Source organism: Lepisma saccharinum, chromosome 6 (assembly GCF_977018435.1).
Source record: "Lepisma saccharinum chromosome 6, izLepSacc3.1, whole genome shotgun sequence".
In the NCBI taxonomy this organism is placed as follows: Eukaryota; Metazoa; Arthropoda; class Insecta; order Zygentoma; family Lepismatidae; genus Lepisma; species Lepisma saccharinum.
Window position 1 is genome coordinate 54,408,736 of NC_139234.1, and position 20,365 is coordinate 54,429,100.

The 20,365-nt window shown below is 37.1% G+C and overlaps 1 protein-coding gene across 1 annotated transcript in view; it reads left to right on the forward strand.

Annotated features, from left to right (window-relative positions):
* Positions 1 to 236: 236 nt before the first annotated feature.
* LOC145988766 (putative ATP-dependent RNA helicase DDX10) overlaps positions 237 to 20,365 on the forward strand; it is a 46,619-nt gene continuing 26,490 nt past the window's right edge. The window contains exons 1-4 of the mRNA XM_083123941.1: positions 237 to 472; positions 16,252 to 16,443; positions 17,435 to 17,585; positions 19,142 to 19,263. Coding sequence (XP_082980067.1) covers positions 317 to 472; positions 16,252 to 16,443; positions 17,435 to 17,585; positions 19,142 to 19,263 — 621 coding nt within the window. The 5' untranslated portion in view covers positions 237 to 316. The remainder of the gene's footprint in view (positions 473 to 16,251; positions 16,444 to 17,434; positions 17,586 to 19,141; positions 19,264 to 20,365) is intronic.

Consider the following 20,365-nt stretch of genomic DNA (forward strand, 5'->3'; position numbering starts at 1 on the left):
TCCTCTTAGCAGACGTTTTACGTGGCAGCAGCAAATTTGATGTTTATTCTTACTGCTGACACGTGCGTGGCAGCAAACTCGGCCTTTTAAAATTGTTGTAAAAAAAATTGAGTGGAAATGTCCATTTGCTTGCGTGAAGGGAAATATTGGTCCAAAAAGGGAAATTTTGCCTCTTGGAAAGGGAAATTGTTCCCTCATATTGTGGCAACACTGAAGCGCACATGTCTATGGCAGCGCATATGCTGTGTACATATTTGATGTAGTCGTCGGATTTGCGATTTGCTTTTGCAGTCCTTTAGAAACCGTGTTTGGAGAAATGGATACGGAACAGCTTAATCGAAAGGGGCATGATAACTCTTCTGCAAAAAAATATCACAAAAGGAATGGTAAAATAAAAGTGTTCAGGACAAGACAAAAACGATCAGCTGTCGAAGAGGTCGAAATAGACACACTTGTAAAGAAATATGACACTGTAAGTATGCCACTGTAATACATTTGGCAGTATATTTCTATTGGTATTTATATATAACGTGGTTGATATAATAAAAATCAGACGGGCGATGACAAATATTTGTAGGGGTAGAATGGTATAAATAACGGTAAATATGCGATATCGCCCGGACGGATTTCTTCAAATTTACAGGAGAAAGTACTTACTGAAATGAGTTTCTTTAGCATTCTGGACGTTCTTGGAGGTATTTTCTTTCACGGAAAGTAAAAACTTCGTAGTTTAATGCTGCCTAACAAGAATTAATCACTTTTTACGTAATAAATTGGCATTTGCCTGCCACATTATGCCGTTGTTTACATTGTGTGCGTGCAGATGGCGCCGCGCTTTCTTTTTTCGATGAATTTAGGGGTGAAATGAGTGCTAATGGAACCTAACCGAACAGGCCTAACCTAACCTTGTGTGGATGGTTTCTGGGGCTACCCGTGGATGGTTTCTGGGGCTACCCATGGATGGATTTTGGGGCTAACGTCAATGGTTTGTGGGGCTACCCGTGGATGGTTTTTGGGGCTGACGTGCATGGTTTGTGGAGGTAAGGCATAACTTCACCTTAAAGAATGTTCCGCAAGGCAAAATAGGTAATTACCAGTGGTAAAATTAAGGAAATAAAGGTAACATTATCGTATGAGGGAAACGGATTCCTTCAAATTTACAGGAGAAAGTACTTACGGAAATCATTTTCTTTAGCGTTGGGGAAGTTCCTGAATATAGATTTGATCCATTTTAATGTGAATGTGTGTTGTTTTCTGCGAAAATCTCTGTCCGACACGCTGTTTCTGCTCCCGCCATTTGCTTTCTGCATGAGAGTGCAATGTTCCGTGTGTTAAGATGATGCAACCCCGTAGCCAGTGTTTCAGCCTCGCCGTGTTTTCACTAGAACCACGTGTCGAGTATTTTTAATTTTTTTGGAATGCGTTTACAATACCGGACCACTCTCCAATTGCTATGAAAATTCGCCTACTCACTAATTGAGACCTCCTAATCACGAATCTGCATGTAATAATTGGCAGTCAAGTATGGGAATCGATAAAAAAAAAACGAAATAAACTATGTTTTCTTAACGTAACGTAACCCTACCATAAGAACAGCAGCTCCACGGAACAAGCCATATTCCCCGAATGGGTGTCACTTATCGCACAACACTGTAGCAACATTGTGTTCTGACGTCACTGGAGAGAGCTTTTTCATGTTAGGCAATACAAGGTAATGCGTCTCTTAGCGAAAATATTAATTTTTCTTTGTATTTATGCTAATGGAACCTAACCTAACAGGCCTAACCTAACCACGTAGGCATTCCTCGTCTGACGTCAATATTCAAGGTTGCAAGATTGTTGTGCGTAAAGGAAGAGCATTAACGAATTGCGAAAGAAATATGGTTCTGAATTGCTTTGTATGGACAATGAACGTGGTAAATCGCAAGGTTATTTTACAAGTTCTACACGTAAATGCGATGTATTAGCATAGTTTCAAATCTGGGCACGAAAGTAGCCCCCTAAACCAGTACGCTATCAGAGCCATAATGTGTTACAAATTCGAAACAACAAGTAACAGTAAGTACTCGTAAATAGAAGAAATAGATATTATCTTAGTTAGAAATGCATTATTTCGCCTTAAGAAATGTTCTGCAACACGTTAGCAATGTAAAGAAGTCCGAAATATATGATTCCTAGGTGTTTCCCTCATACGATAATAGTACCGAAATAAATGAGTGAAAGGTGTCCGGGCGTTATCGCATATTTACCTAAATAACAATATTTGGTAAATGTTTACTATCCTTCGGACACCTATAACTTCTGAGTTTCGTCAATTTTTGACATTTGTACTTACCTATCTGCTTCGCGGATCATTTTTTAACGTGTATTCACGTTTTTTTGATCATTTTTTTTTTAAAAAAAGTATTTTTGTAACTGAAGAACGTACGTTTCCGCAAATGGTTTGTGGGGCTATGTGTCAATGGTTCGTGGGGCTATGCGAGAATGGTGTGTGGGGTTATGCGCGAATGGTGTGTGGGGCTACGCATATTTTTTTCGAAACGAATTTTTAACTATTGTGACCCTACCTAATCTAACATTACTGGAAATGGTTCGTGGGGCTATGCGTCAATGGTTGAATTTCCGCTATGAAACATTCCCACATCACACAAAACACCTTCAAGATGTTAGACAATACTACAGGAACTTATTACGGTAAGTAGTTTCTTCTGTAGAAATGAAGAAATCTGTCTGAAGGATAGTAAACTAGTACCCTACACCCTCGAATTTTCAATTTTTTTCTTGTATTTTAAAGATTATGTGATCCTAATTGTGAATATAAAAAAATTGGAGCGCCGAAAGAAGTATTTACGACTGTACAGCCGTTTGAAGTTGAGATTTTGTAGTTTGAAATTTTTGAGTCCAAATTCCCCACCGATTCTGGGCTCCACCCCTGGGGTAATTGACTTACCCTACCGCGGCCCCGCCTTTATCTATAGTCCCTTTTAAAGGTATGTTAGAAATTAGCCTGAGTCACCTGCCCCCAACACTGTTTCTCACTGTTTTCCGCATTGACACATGAAGATACCAAAAATGAAGGCTAAAATTAAACCTAAGAAGGTAACTTACCTCTTTTTACCAAGGCCAGGTATTGAATTGTGGGTCGAAGTTCAATTTGTAAGTCCAAAAATGAAGTAACTCCTACGTTGAAAGTCCTTGTTGTCCTTTTCCACAGAGTACCACCCTCTACTCCCTTCCCATCATAAAAATAAGAAGTCGCAAATTATCCCATCCCACAAGTCATTCAGAAAAAAACAACCCTCCCCTTTGCCAAAAAGAAATAATTATTTCCAATTTCTGAAGTCGCATAAATGAAATCCAATGTCTGAAATGTCCAATCTGCCAATATATCACACAAATAACATATCGCAATGGCAAATGTTCCCATTGCACAAGTCAATGATAAGAAGAAAAAGAAAAAAATCAGACGTGTGCCTGTGACATGAATCCATCATTTGCCATCATAGAAATTCTGAAAAACCTTTTTGACATTACGCAAGGATTTTTAATTTCATAAAGAACATAAGTTTAGTAGCATGTAGATCTAAAAAATTTAACTTCCGTGCTATTTGCAAACACTGTTTTTCATGAGGAACTAAATATTTTCATGAAAATATTTGAAATGTTACTGAAATCGAGGGTGTAGAATGGGGTACCGGAGCCGTTGCTAATTCGCTTTCGTTACACACAATATGGCAGGCAAATCTTGACTCACGTTGTCTATCGTCAGCTGATATGCAGTGTTTCCAAACTTATTAACCGAAAAATGCCACACAAACTATTCACAGAAGGTTTTTAACACATTCGGGTCTGGCCTCATAATACAGCATTTTTACCTCTGGTCTGCGGTTTTTGGTTGTTTTTAAAAAAATCATAGAAAAAATATTTTTAATTTGTTTTTATTTACCACATATTTCTTAAATCTACAAAACTTCCTCTTTTCAATGAACAAAATTTGTTAAATTTTCTTTTCATTTTCAGACATTTTTTAATATTTTTTTCAGCAATGTTTTGTGAAGAAAAAAAGTACAACATTGTAACAAATGTTAATATAGAGATATTTTAAGTTCGTAATCTGGAAATTTCAATAATTAACTACATAAACTATCAATACATCTTTTGAATCTTGCATAAGAATACTTCTTATGTGCACATAACAAAAAATAATTACAAATTACATGTAATTATCTTTTGTATGAAAAAGTGGCTGCAGGACAGGACCAGACAATGTATCAGTTGGTTCTCAGTCATCTGTAAAAATTAAACAAATAAATAAAATAAATTTTCATTTGACATACACTATACAAAATAAAAAAATGGAAAAACTAAAAATAGTGCATGTAGGAGAATCAAGCAAGAGACAAGATGAATAGACCCTAAAAAATTACCTCTTCTCACTTCATTCATAAAATACTAGAGTTTGCAACACTGTTTATATTGTCGACAATAATTATTACGAATATAACGTACCTTCCAAATCTTCAAATTCATCTGCATCATCAAAATCGTCGCTAACTTCAAACTCTGAGGCGGAATCCTCTATGCAGTCTGGATCTAACGACACCATTCTAAACAATGCACAGTACATCAACCCGACAACAAACAGTCACAGGTGCGAGATAAAAATAGCACATGAGTCACCTAGCGGTCGGAATTTCAACACAGGGGCTTGAATGAACAAGCGCATGAGACTAAGTACGTGCATAGCCCGTCGTTCAATCGGCAAAGCGATTGCATACCGCAGGACGGGCTATGCCCGTCATTCGTCCACATTGACTTTAAGTGCACTGTGGGCTATGCCCGTCGTGAGACCCCAATGTGTTAAGCGAAAATTGATCCACAAACCATTCACGGAAGGTTAGGTTAGGCAAACTGAAAATTAAATTGGAAAAAAAAAGAAACCCGCTCACACGTCATCTTGTAAAACTACCGCGTGGTTGCTACACTAACAGGGGGTTACATAACATTTGATTCGCGTAGTCGACGGTAATGGTGGCAAGAGCTATCGTGCATCGGAAATACATTAATGTCGAAAAATACATGATTTACCAGCCGAATAAGTTGAGCGAAGGGAGAAAACACCAAAAGTCTACAGAAACTCAGTTCCGTAAGTAGTTTCTCCTGTAAATTTGAAGAAATGTGTTTTCACTATATCATACTGTTACCAAAATTCTTTATTTTTATAAGTTTATAATTTATTATTATACAATAATAATCATAATAATATAAATATTGTTATTTCTACCAAGTGTGTTATTATTGTTATATCCAAGGAAAAACCTGGCCCAAGTTCCTTTTCTTTTATTGCGATTACATCATGCTACAAATTCAATTTTTGGTAACAGTTTGTTATCTCGGAGACACATTAAAATGGGATATTTTGTGTTTCGCATGGTTTGTACTTACCATTTGTGCATTGCGGAACATAGTTCAAGGTGCCATTATGCTTTTTACATGGAAACAAACACAGTTTTTCACATTGATTTTTTTTATTCCTGTCTTTGCTTCTGTAACACACAATATGGCGGGAACATTTTGACTCACGTTGTGGTTATGCAGTGTTTCCAACCTTCACCGAAAAAATACCTACTATCGTGTTTGTCACGTGTGAAAATTTTACATTATGCACGGGTAGCTGACGGATAGCCCCACGAACCATTATGCATGGTAGCTGACGACTAGCCCCACAAACCATTTCCGATTGTTAGGTTTGGTTAGGTTAGGCAAGCATAGTGGAAAAAAAGGGGTTGTTAACACTGACAGGGGCTTACGTCATCAGACGTATGCAGCTTGCAGTTCACGTAGTGAAAGCAATGGCAATTGTGCATTGGTGAGGTATTCCTCTTAAAAAAATATGTGATTTCTCGGTCAAATATATCCACGATGAAAGAAAATACCTCGATGAACGTTGAAAAGCTTGGTGAAACTCATTTCCGTAAGTAGTGTTTCTTCTGTAAATATGAAGAAATGTGTCTCCGATATAACGAACAGTTACCCAATTTTTACATGGTTCGATTTCGATGTACGTCTGTTAACACATACTGCGGAGTTTTAGTGGTTACTTAAGATTTTGTTCAATATATGCTTTCGTGGTTAGGTTTGGTTCCTTTAGCATTAAAATAAAGTCCCTAAATGCATTCTACTAAGGTTCCGATTTACTTCTACGTTCATTCCCACACTTCTACGATATTTACTGTCTTGTCAACAGATGTCCATGGGAACCGTGCATGCTTGCGCAATGTTTTCTCTTTTCGACATAAATGACGTTTTTTTTCGAATTCAAACAGTGCTAATTACTTTAAGGAAGGTCTAAATTGACAGTGATTTCCAAAATTCTACGATAATTTGTTTTTCTGCTAGGAGAACTCGAAAAAAATCATAAATCAATCGGAACCGTTCTATTGTTTAAATTAAATGTGTTGTAGGGGCGAATTGAACTGGGGACCCTTCGTGTGGCGAGCTAGTATCACAGTGACTGGACCTCACCATCCTTCTTGATCTATTCCTTGTATGCTCCTATCCATGTGTTGAAACCATATTGCATTATTTTATCTGCTTCTCTTAAAAAGTATTTCAAACAGAATATTACAATTAAATAGGTGTTTTTCGAAACAACAATACATTGTTTTCTTGTTAACTCTAAATATTGAAAACGAATGGATTTATAATTCGGTCACAGACATTATAGCCCAAGTCGTGTATGATTCAACAAGTCTTACCTACAGAAGACTTCAAGCTGAGCATGCGCAGTTCTACGATTGGCACAATCCGCAGTCAACGTGAAGGTACTGTCAGCACTATGACGTCATCTTGGTTGATTTGCAGCGGTGTGGCCAGGAATTTTTGAACAAGGTATATGCATAGTCACAGCTTCTTCAATTATTTTAAAACAATAAAAATAATATTTTACTCACAGTATGGGCACAAAGGGTTGAGATTTTCACTAATGTGTGTCTGTCCACCCTATGGCCTCCTGTAGAAAGTAATGGAGAAGCTACTTGGGAATAACAAATCCTAAGTGGTGTGGACTAGTAATTAGATTTATCAGAAAAGTTTTCATATATTCTCGATCTTATTAATGTCCAAAAGCAATAATTTTACTAAACAAAAGAGTTGGTTCTACATATAGTATATATATGATCAGGGCTCGAAAAATCCCTGTTGCTAGGTCGACATGGCAACTAAAAATTTCAGCCTGGCGACTGTGATCTAATGCTGTAATATGTATGAAATTTTGATGATTCTAAGTTCAAATTACAGTACAGCGTAAGTTAGCAAATGATTTATTTTTTAAAAAAATCAAAACCAATAAGTTGCTGACCAAGGCAGTTTATTAAGATAAAAACACTTAACACGTAAATCAACGTTGTGAACATTCCAGAGTCTGTAATAATTTCTTACTCTTTGTCTCCCAAAACCCCATTTGTTGTTTTCTCGAATGATTTAGCGATGTTTTGAGTACTGTGATGCTCAGCTTCTTATACAGTGTGTTTCAAAAGTTGCACAACCCAAACTTTGAAAATGTATATCATGAAAACTGTAAGAGATATTTACACCAGGTTTTCTGCATTATAAAGTCTCATCTATTGAGATATTTTTCAATGCTTAAAATTATCAGCTTTCTCCATACAGAGAATTTAGATAAATTAATAACTGACGGAAGGAAGAGTTACTTTTTTTTTCCGGAAATGCACTTTTGAGTGAGAAAAATACGTAAGAAATTATCGAAGGGTCAATAATTAGATGTCTGAAGACTGATGCCATGTCAATCTGTCATTTGCAATGAATATTGGTCATGTGCAACATTTGATGTTTTTTTTTTATTGCATATTTTATGGGTTGAGTGAAAAAGTGCCATTTTTGGGACACATATGGCAATGCTAGCAGGTCGAAATAATGTCAACAGACGCATGCCACATGTGCCTAAGTATTGGCTATACATTTACGTGAAAAATCATAAACCAAGATTTTGTACTGAAATTGGACTCATGAGAGAATCCTAGTCTGCCTCTGGTTACACTGAATTCTCTTCGCTCACTTTCGACGCTACTATGCCTGTTCTTTTAATTGATTCAGCATAGCGTATTCTTTGGAGCCGCGCTTGTGCATTGTTGAAGAGTATTTTGCTACTCATTCTTACACTCATGTGCAAGATGTTTTCCAAGAAAAATTACCTGCTTCTGCTGTACCTCACAAAGCAACTGTTTTACGACTAGTCGAACACCAACAAATGATCCCACAAATTGTTAAGAGTTGGTATTATTATTGAAGATTAGGAACAAACAGAAGATGTACTACGTAGAAATTTTCAGCGAAAAATGCAGCCTCGACCAGGATTCAAACCTGGGTCTCTGGCATACCGTAGGATTTCTCTAACCACTGAGCCGGCCTGGCCTCGCCTGATTTCTCGCTGTCGCTGTTTTACCTGTGTGGAATCGTCTCTGCCTGTGCTACCGCAACGGGATCTGTTGCCTTTGAAATACAGTATACTTCGACATTGCCTGGTTCCTCCCAGCATGGAGATGTTAATGAATTTTTCGCTAAAAATTTCTACGCAGTACATTTCCTGTGTGTGCCTGATCTTCAATAATTAACATCTCTCGGCTGGATGTTTCTCTCAACAGCTGAAAACTGCTTCTCCTTCTATTGACAAAATCTCCTAACATATGCTTCCAATTTCGATGATACTCTGCAAGGCTTTTCTAGAAGGATACATGGAGTGATGTAATGATAAAAAAATCAATTTGGGATTCTAGTTTGGCGTACAAAAAATTGGAAATTCAGCATTAATTGGATCTGAAAGCAGCTTTAAATGGGGCGTTTGAAGAGTTTTAAACCATTTTAGCATTTAAGTTCAATATTGTACATCTTAGTGTCGTGAATTTATATAGATAATTCTAAGCGTTTGCACAATATCTTCAACAGAAATTACATAATATTATTTTAAAAAAGACAAGTATTTAGTTCCCACGCCTTCTGCAAGTTCGAGGATTTTCCGCTTATGGCGCTGCTGTCGTTTCTGGGCAAGCAACCCTCTGAATGTGTATGCTCCCATCTGCGGCACCGGTCATGTGCCGCTCGGAGCGGAGGAGGGGGAGGGTTTCACACCGCAATTTGTAAACTTATCTTGCTTTGACATCTGGTTTATGTTTTGTCCGCGCAAAGACCTTGGAAACTCAGGGAAGTGCATTCATTCCTTCAGTGGGTGGCTACTTTCAAAATACAAGACAGACAGTCTTGGAAGTCGAGGAAGTGAATCGCCTTCACTTAGTTTACACAAATTACGTCGGTTCGTACAAGTCTGATCCGAAACAAGAAAGCCAGTTACTTCGTTGACTTACTCTGTGATGCTCTCCGATTTTTTTTACATATCTAGGTTATATGCATCATAATGGTAATTGAAGAAAATGTAGGATGGAAGAGGGTGGTTCAGAGATTCCCATTTTCGCATTTTGTCTTTTGTTTTTACCTAATACAATAATTATACTAAATCTTTTGCGCCGCGCTGAGACCCAAGAACTGACTTATTTTAATTTATTGAGGCTCAAATTAAATAATACAATAAACATTTAAATTAACGTTCATCATCATCATATTATTATTATAAAACGTAAAGCGCAAAATTTAATAGGACGACAATGCTCTGTGTGAGTTTGGTGTATAGTAACAAAATTTTAATAAATTTATTTTCAAATCATGAATTTCATCTGAAATTAATGATCTCCCCGATCGCATAGTGGTAACGTTATCACCTTGTAATCAAGGGTTCCCGGGTTAGGGTCCCACTTTAAACTGTAGATCCAATCCCAATTAGCCTATCTGTGCATAACATAGGACTTAATACAAAAATTAATGTAAGATTATGTAAAAATTGACAATTTTGACTGACGTGTCGGCGTTAAATGAACCTAAAAATTAAAAGACAAATTACACAAAACTAACAGAAAATTTACGAAGGGGAAAATTTATGTTACTGGTTGGAAGATGTAGAGGCTGGGGAAAATGAGACAGGAGACACTTACCTGGAATCCCCTTTAATTTGAACAGTGTCTTGACATTGGTAACATTAACTAGGGAAGCATTCATTCATTAACTGACATTCGAGCCTATAGGACTTATGAACTTGCGGTGCATCACAGTCAGAAATCTGGTGAAATCTTAATATTTAGTTACAAGTGGGATCCAAACCACTCCTTCGGGAGAGACGTGCCTTCACCGGCTATTGAACTCGGGGCTCTCTGATTACAAGGTGTTACTTTTAAGCCACCTTGGAAACCCTCCTTAGTAATGCATAATATTTGAATACAATTGAATTGTGTTTCTTTTCCAGCAGTTTAGCGAGTAAAATTTTAAAATTTCGCTTACACTCGAAACTAGGGCAACTTTTTTTTCGCCTCATTTGAGCTGGAATGATACTTGGGAGAGTCTAGAACTTGTAATACAGAAAACTAACTTTTATTTGTAACTCTTTTATCTCTGTGTTTGTAAAACCATAGTATCTTTTTCACGATTAGGTCTTGTTCCATTTTCCCTCCTGCGTTCTTTGCTCTCTCTCCCTGGCTCTTCAGATTTAGAGCTTCCTTCATTTCTTGCCCTTCTCTTTCTCTCTCTCCCTCCACTTGCTCGTTCTCTATTTCGCTTTCTACCTTTTGCTTCTGTTTCTCATTCTCTCTTTCTATAGTTTTTTTCTGCTTGCCTATCTTTTTGTTTCTCTTCCTTCCTTTATCTCTTTATCGTTCTGTATTGTTTCTTTTCTTTGTTCCTTTTCTCACTCCATCGTGAGAAATGTTTATCTTCATTTCTCTCAATCCACCCTTCACTCTGTTATTATAGTCTGTTTTGGTTGGTTTTCCTTTTCCTCTCTTTCAGTCTGTGTTGCCTCTTTATTTCCACTGGAGGCACATGGCACAGTGGTTCGGATCCCACTTTGAACTGTAGGTCCACTCCCGATTAGCCTTTCTGTGCATAAAGTGGACTTAAAACCACATTGTATTTCTACTTTCTATTTTTTCCTGAGAGCACAAAGACTATGTTCTAATAATGAGGATATCAAAAATGAAGAAGAAAGGCTCTTTAATGTAGCAAAAGAAAATGGCTTTCACACTAACAGAATAAACCAAATCAAAAAACAAGTTGTAAGAAAACTAAAGGAAAGTAGAAATACAGACAAAGATGAAAAATCTGTTGAAAAGAAATTTGTGTGCATTCCATTCCACAAGGGATTCTCACATAAAATTGCAAAAATTTTTAGACGTTTTAATTTCAAAATTGTTTTTAAATCACCGAGAAGTTTGGAATGTACATTTAATGAATTCAAAATGAGAAACTCTCTACCAGATGTGGAAACCACAGGAATATATAATATAAGTTGTTCATGTTCAAAAGATTATGTGGGACAAACAGCAAGGAAAATGGCAATAAGATGGCACGAACACGATTTGGACATTATAAATCTAAACCCAAGAACAGGTTTGTCAACTCATATCATCGAAGAGAAGCATTTGATTAAAAAGAGAAGGGTTTTAAAAAGATTAACGGGAAACACAGAGTTGAATGTCTGGGAAGCTTCGTTCATTGCAGAAGAACACTGGAATAAATTAAATAATGAAAATGGTAACATAGATCCAGTATGGAGTTTTCTTTTTCACAAATGGAGTAAGCCACCATCTTTAAAATTTAATGTAACAGAAAACATCAAGAGACTTTGTGAAAACAATGATGAATTTGAATTACCTGATGATATTTGGGATTCATAATTTAAAAAAACAGACTGTTTTTTTCACAGTTAAGTTTCTATATTACAACAATATGACATTGACAACATCCATTATATAACAGATTCTTTTTGTTTAAAAAATTACTAGCCATTGTTATAACTGTATCTTTAGTCAAAATGAAAATAAATGTCTGATGAAAGGAGCGTGTGTTCTCCTGAAACGTCACAAAGAAAAACTGTTTTCTTATGCTTGTAATAACCGTAAACTACAGGAAAATAATTCTATAATGCAAGCAATGCGTACATACAATAAAAACCATATATTTTGTTCCTGATGCTTTGTATTTTTGCTTGAAATATTTTTTTTTAATGAAGTTACATATATTATACAGATATTAAAAAATACTTGTTTGGTGGAATTGTAAAAAGATAGTAAACACTCTTCTTTTGGACTTTGAGGTGAATGTGCCTTCAGCCCCTAAGCCATCCCCTGGTTCCTCCAGGCCAAGATTCAACGTAAGAGTCGCTCATATTAGCCTTCTAATATTCAGTGAGTAATATACTCAAGCAACAAACTTATCCTTCAGTAAAGGGAGTTGAACCGGATATCTAGATTGTCGGTAGTAACCTATCGCAAGGTAAATTTCAATCTGCTACGAAGAAATAACTGCGGACTAGTCTTGAGTGATAGATAATAAAGCTGCGAAGGAACTCTATTCACTGAAAATTTGTCACTCCATGAAATGCAGCTTGGAAGGACTGAAATCTCCCCCCCCCCCCAACAAAATAAAAGAAGGTTGCCACAGGTTAGTAGACCTCAACATCATTATTCATAATTTTAATGCTGCCATTCTTTTTTCGATAGACCAGTGATCATACTTTCTTAAATACTTTTTCATGAAACAAGAACCTTTTTATTAATAGACCACCAGTGCTCGAATTTTCCATTTTTCTATCCCCAACGCGAACAAGGAAATTTGCAGCGAGGAATTTTCCCTTCGAACACTGCAGATCAAAAAATCGTAACACATTGGAAAATAAGAACTAGTTCGACAGAAATGTCCACAAAATGCCAAATTGTAAGAAAAATGAACTTATAAAATTACACAAAATAATGGTCACATTTAACTCATACGTTGTATACCCTGCATGGCAGAGGATGGGATAATGGTCTTTACAGCAAAGGGATAATTTACTATGGGTCCCACCTTTAACTGAGGTTTTCGGCCCCTTTGAAGTAAAACGTAACAAGTGTAGACAATATGGGAAATTCATATCAGCTCTTATTTCAATATGAAAAGAATTGGGAACCCCCTTGAAAATATTAGGTGGGAAGTTACATTTTAAATATCACGTGTAAAACTAAAAGGTTACGAATTAACAATTTTGATGTTTATTGTAAAATAAGGATAGACTGGTTGAGCAACTGAATATTTCTACTGGATTCATAACTGTAGACAATTGACACGCTACACTACGTTTACGACAAACTGTGTAGATACAAAGGTATGAGATGAGTGATATTTTCCTATCGATGGACATCTGCGAGCAAGTAAGTTAATTCTGCATTTCGGAAGGGGACCCATATGACAAGTTACTGGGGTCCCTCTGGCTGAGATAATACGTCACTGCTTGTTATCGCAGACGTCGTATATGATGTTACTGGGAACCAGATTTCTGTTTCGTAAATCGATTTTTTTTATAAGCGACACTATATGTGGAATTTCTGCGATTATATAAAAACTTCAAGAGCTCTTTGTGGGGCTCCTACACCTCGCCCCCCCCCCCTCGCGTTGCGGGGATTGCGGGGGTGGCTGCTACGCCACTGGAGCCATTACGTCTCCACCGAGTATTGAATCCGGGGTCCCTTGATTACAAGGCGACGACGTCACCACTACGCCATCGGAGAGGCCCTGATAACACAAAGTGTGTAGCTTCTTGTACGAGAACAGTATAGGCGTAGTTAGAACTTTATATTTGGGTGTGCACAAAGAAAAAAATGAGGTCTTGTACCTTTTTAATAGTATATTTTGCAACACAATCACTTGGCTCTTTAACTGCACTGATGTTTGTAAAGGAATATAAATTCACTAAAGGACAGTGTTGAAAATTTCTGAATATACGTAGTAGAAAAAATCAAATTGCATAGAAATTACACACACAAAATGTTCATAAATGTTACAAACAAATACCTCAAAATACTGTCATCTATAACAAGAGACGTCTGTCAATCGACTAAGCTTTTTCCTGTTCCACAAATAGCAAGAGCAGGGCTTCCAATCTATCCTGCTTCTGAGTTGTTCTTAATTGAGTTTTAACTTGGGTAAGCTTGGAGAAAGCTCTCTCACACTTGCAGCTTGTGACAGGTATAGAAGAAAAGCGCTGCAGTACAGAATAAAATGCAGTCAATATCTTCTTTCTCCAATGACATAAAAAAATCGAAAATCTATAGACACCCGTTTCATCAGCGATAATGCACACGTTTGTACCAAGTAATGACATTTTCAACTTCTTACAAACTGCCGCTTATTTTCTCTCTTATTGAAATATCTGTCTTTAATTCTCTTTGATAAAGCAGCCCATTAGAGTGTACCTAGGCACACCCGGCACACCCCGTAGCTATGCCTATGGAGAACAGTAACAACAGAATCCTGATTCCAAAGCTGAGAATTTATATTTTAGGTATTTTACTACATAATCTATGTTAATTGGCCATTTTACTGTAACAAAATGAATGTACCGACGGAAACAAAAAGAAACATGCAGCTTCACAGTGCATAGGCTGGTGATCTCAAAGGACGATATGTAAGGTTTTCTTCAACTAAGGAAAGGAAAACAGTTATTCTTCAGGGTTTCGGCACATCTGTCAATGGTCAATGGCCAGTGGGAACGACCATTCATTCTCCCCCTCTCCCTGCCAGATCGTAAAAGCAGCTAGGTCGGGTTGCTGAAACTGGGTAACGATGGTAAGAATATGGGAGATTTGTGACTGGGGAAAAATAGAATTTCTTGAAAGCAACGTCAGCGCCTCACTCGTGTTCCCTTGGTACTGTTGTTAGAACGGAACTAACGACACCCTCGAAATTTGGATTTCTTTCAACATCCAGCCGAGGCTTAATAATTAATCGATTCTCAGATGTTTTCAGCAAATTAACAATATTTTTTAAAATAATGTAATTGCCTTAATTTGGATACATGCTAACATAAATTTATTAATCCAGTGATACCGTACATGATTAGTTTAGTGCAGAAAACCTGGTGTAAATACCTCTTACGGTTTTCATGATATACATTTTCAAAGTTTGGGTTGTGCAACTTTTGAAACACTCTGTAGTATGCACAATTGCTAGTAGGTAGTTTCCTGGCGCCTAATTTTCAGAGCTGGCACCTAGCTTTGAAGGAAATTTTTCGAGCACTGTGTATGATGTTTCTTCACAATGCTGGCAGCAAATTTCCCTTGTTTAACTTGTTACTGCCTTCTTTTGATGGTATGAGTCCTCGAAAAATGGCTTTATCTGCCAGAAAATGTTAAGACATGCTCTGATGTCACCAAACGAAAGAATAAGTTGATTTAAAGTTTGCTATTTGGAAAGCTTTGAAAATTATAAATAGCTCTGTATTAAACTGTATGTGCAGTCTTATTTTTCATGTAAAATCTGAGGATTTAGTGTGGGTTTGACTTATAGTTAGGTCTGCCATGTCACCATATGACATAATAAGTTGATCTTAAATCTGATTTACATATTTTTATCAGTCTTCGAAATTTAGTTTATGAAGTTATCGATTGCTATTACTGATATCCTGTCATGGTTTCGTTTCACACCGTGGACATGCTACCATGTAGTGATACTCTATTTCAGATCATGTCGGGTTGACAATTGCAAACTTAACAAACCAATCGACAGATCTATATTTGTTCTGCTTTCTTGAATTTCATCCAGAATTGCAACTGAATATTTTGCAAGTTAAAAAGTTCTTTCAAATACAATTGCAGTCAGGGCATTTGAACTAATTTGGCTTGCGGGTTATAAAAGAAATCTATTGTCTCTTTCAGGTTTGCCTGAGAAAATTTTTTGTATTTGGAAAACCATTTCATCTCGTCGCCCACTAAATATACAATAAACACTAAACCACCAAACTGCAATAAGTGAAGCTTGACAATCCCTCTTGAATTGAACTTTCACCAGCTATGCTAGAAATAACAGAACTCATAGTGCTTCAGGTAACTCTTTGAACAAAAGAAGTGTTATCCCAAGTTTACATTGCATATTTCATGGTGTTTTTCGCTTTAAAAGTGCAAAATTCTGTGTTATTCTGAAAGGAGCATAATTCACGTTATTTCGTGATTCCGAAACATAAAATTTACCTTTTTAGCATACCCAAATCCATTTCAAACACTTCATTGTGCTTCCTCAACTTTTTGGTGTTATCGTGTTTCATGTCCCTAGTAATAAGTTAACCTTATAACAGAAATTGAATTTGTTTCTTAATTCCAGATTGATGCAGGCAAGTTGCACCTCTTCAGTGATCTTCCTTTATCTGAGAAGACCCAGAAAGGTCTGAAAGATAATAAATATGTGGAAATGACAGAGATACAGAGGGACAGCATTGGCTTGGCATTACGTGGTTTGGATATACTTGGAGCTGCTAAAACTGGCAGTGGAAAAACGTTGGCGTTCCTAATACCTGTAAGTTTTCTTTTTATATGACTAGCAGATAGTCATATTTAGAATGTACAACTGTTTATAGTGGCCTCGGTCGCTGAGTGCATCGAGGACTGAACACAAAATTTCACCAGTCAATCCCAGGTTCAAGTTCTGTAATGATGTTTATTTGTGAGTGTCCCTTACTCTCCCATCACCATCATGTGCTGGAAGTCCTCTGTGAATGTTACTCAGTTTTATGCTGTGGTTCACAAGTAATTTCATCAGAACATCTGTTCCACATTTTTACTCGCAGGCTGCTTGTCAGTCATCTTTTTTCACAAGTGACTCACATTGCCAATGATGTTAGTGCTCCATGTAGTGATGGAGATTTGTATCTTACAAGAAAAGTCTTCTGGGTGCATTCTAATTTTCCCAAAAATCGAAAGTCCCAGTTTGACTTTATATATAGTCGTATATAGAGGAATTCTTAACATACCTTGTGTAGTTTCCTGTTTTATGATTATGTTTCTGTACTGTTGTTGAGTCCTCTATAGGTGCTCATTTCAGAGAATCATGTCACTTGCACAGAAGCATGCAGAAAACAAATCATATGAATCTCTGAACCAAACCTGGCCATCAATAAGAGCTTTATGAATATAAGGAGGCATAATTATTCTGGTTGTGTAAAGTGGATATCAAACTCCACAGTTTCTGTGCAGAACCCTGATGCCTATTAACTTTGGGTATGAATGGCCCTTTCCTCATAAGACATGGGCTGTAAAATTCAGTAGAGTATATTTCTACTTCATCACTATTGGCAAAGATTTTAGTTAGCCCATCCCTAATTTTTAGGTGAATATCAAGATGTGAATGAATGAAATTGTATGCTGATAAATGAACTACTAATATCACAGTTGGGACTTGAACCCAGACTCTTAGGAATCAATTGAGCAATCTGTGCACGGAGTCAGCCATTTTGTTTTGGTTCTTAATTTTGCCCTCATATTGTAAATAAGTTTCTTCTTTGATGCAGGTTTTAGAAATTCTATACACCAAGCGCTGGACAGTGTTGGATGGTGTTGGTGCCCTGATTATAACTCCAACAAGGGAATTGGCATATCAGATTTTTGAAACGCTAAGGAAAGTTGGTTCCCACCATGATTTTTCTGCTGGATTAATTATAGGTAAGTCTATATCCATGCCTACATGTTTCAGAGTTGTGTTTGACATTAAATATTTACATTTTAAAATATGCTCCACCGTAGCGAAATGGTTAATGCTGTTGCCGTGGTGAGAGATTCACAGTGTTGATGGATGCCTCAACAAAATATGGGCAATGCAGGAGCTAATTGTATGAACAGAGGTCTGTATAGTCTTATGAAATGCAATGATGAGACTCGTCATCCAATCAAAACTGCTGTGCTCGGCCTAGTTAGTGAATTTTAAAATTTGTCCCAAAAGTTTTTGCTGGCAGTATTTTTAATTAATTTCGCAAGTGAAGCAACAAGTTCCCAAGCGGATGGTGGCAGTGGCCATTGAAGTTAATAAAACCTCTGTAGGTAAGTCTCGCATATAAATTTAGCAACTCATTTACGTGTATTAATATACAACTGTGTCTTATTCCTCAATCATGAATGCATAAAAATTCAAAATATTGATTAGTATTACGTAGTTGGAGAGTACATAAGAATACTGATTATGTAATCACAAAATACATTTTTTTCACACAATATTCGTACATAATCAATGGAAAGTTCAAATTTTGTATAACTTCCAGGAAAATCAGACTCCGTGCAAGTACCGCATAGTATTTTTGTGGATGCCATGAAAGATAAAAATGCCAGACAAGTGTCTGAAAATATAATTAAATCCATACCACCGAACGAAAGGAGAAAATCCTTACCTCAAAACATGCGTAACAACGTGGATGAAGGAATCCCTCAGCCCATATTCTTTGGCAGCATTATGATTTCGACCTACCTCTCGGGGATTACTGTATCCTGTACCTTAGAACAATGATGCCTGTTGGATCAAACACAACAACCTGAGTTTGCTTGCTCTTCATGCATAAAGACGATAAAAACACACTGCTAAACCTGATACCAAACATCCGGCATCCCATCCCAACATTGTTGATCCTTTTCCAGCTAACTTGAGGTGTTTCACCAAACATCCCTTAGCACAAGTTGATTTGTAGCCAACTCACATCATATGGGAAGCAAAGTGACAATTTCCATTCTTAAACAGTGATCGCCTTTCACAAGAACAATATGTATTTAATGCACTAGAGACGTGTTACGTTATTTGGTTATCAGACCATTCACATCCTATTTTTATGAATAAAATATCCCAAAATTCATGAGCCATCTTGTGAGAAGATCGTGAATTACTTAACTGCTGCTTTGTAGTAGTCCGTACAAACCTGCCCTCTTGACAAGGTTCTTGCAAATGAGTTGGACTAGAGGCTGCGTCCATTACTCGTAAAGAAGAAACCAGGGAAATACTTCGTGTTCAAAGGCTTTTTAGGACTAATTCGTCATATGTTCAATGCATGTTATTAGTACAAATACAATATTTCCTGCTTTGTTTCTGAAGTCAGATTTTTACATAAAAAAGTATAAGTTTCACCTCACCATGAAGCATAAGACAAATAACTAAAATTTTTGCAAATTAGCTTATACAAGTGTTGATACTCTGTAGAATTGTTTGTCACTCATGTATTTAATATTGTATGTTCCAGGTGGAAAAGACCTAAAGTTTGAAAGAAAACGTATGGATCATTGCAACATAGTGATCTGTACTCCTGGGCGGCTACTGCAACATATGGATGACAACCCACTGTTTGATTGCATAAACATGCAGGTAAATATATAAACATGACAGAGGTTTTTGAAGCATCAAGTTTATTTGAAATTCCGTGTGTTCTTTAAATATTTTTGTAATTTATGTGTGAAATTATAATAAAAAAATGATTTTCTTTTAACCAATAGTATTTAAGTTTCAGTATGTCGGCAGTGGGCTCAAATGACACTATTAACATATGATTACATAATATCAGTGGTGTATCCTGGATTTTCATAAAGGGCATGCTGTACACAATTTTTTTTAAAAACATATATATTATGGAGTAGGATATAACATTATATGTATTATAAAGTACTTTTTAAAAAAAATATATATAAAGTGGGAAAAAATGGATAAAAGCAAGGAGGGCCAAAAGGGCTAAATAAAAATCAAAGAAGGAGAAAGGAAACACTCACAAGACAGTGGAAAAAATAATTTTCGCTAACTAGATCATAGCATCTTCAGAGTAAGAAGAAAGAGACTGAACTGGAAGTTGGAGCCCTGCAGAGTTGCCAGGTCCCGATCGAAGAAGAAGTGGTGCGTAGAATGGAAAAAACACTGTTTCATCACCAGGCTCATCGAAAACCTTGAGTGGGCAGGATAGGTTGGGAGGGTGGTGGTATGGGTTGGGAGGGAGCATCGGATGAGGTGGGGGAGTTACTGGGTGGCCTTGTTAAGGCCAGGTGGAGTGGTGGCACTCATGGCTGATATATAGGCCATCTTTTACGAACTGAGGTGTTGGCTGGTTGTGGTAAGAGGTGGATGATCGCTACCTGGAAGCAGTCCTTGAAAGGAATATTTCGGTGGTTGGTATGGAGGGTGACAGTGAAGTCCAGGTTGTGGGTGGAGGAGCAGAGGTTGAGGGCTGTTACCTGTTTCCCCCAGGTAAAAATCACCACAGATGTTGCAGGTGAGGATGTAAATCAGGTTTGAGGCATGGCAGGTCACTTTGGGGTGGAGGCTAAATTTGCTAGTGGCCATGTGCACCTGGAGGGTGTGATAGGTAATGAGGATGGGGCAGGTTTTGCACCTAGGGCAGTTATATTTATGGGCAGGGGGAGGGGTTGTTGGTTGTGTGGTGAAGAAGCGTTGTGGACCAGGATGTTTTGGATGTTGGGGG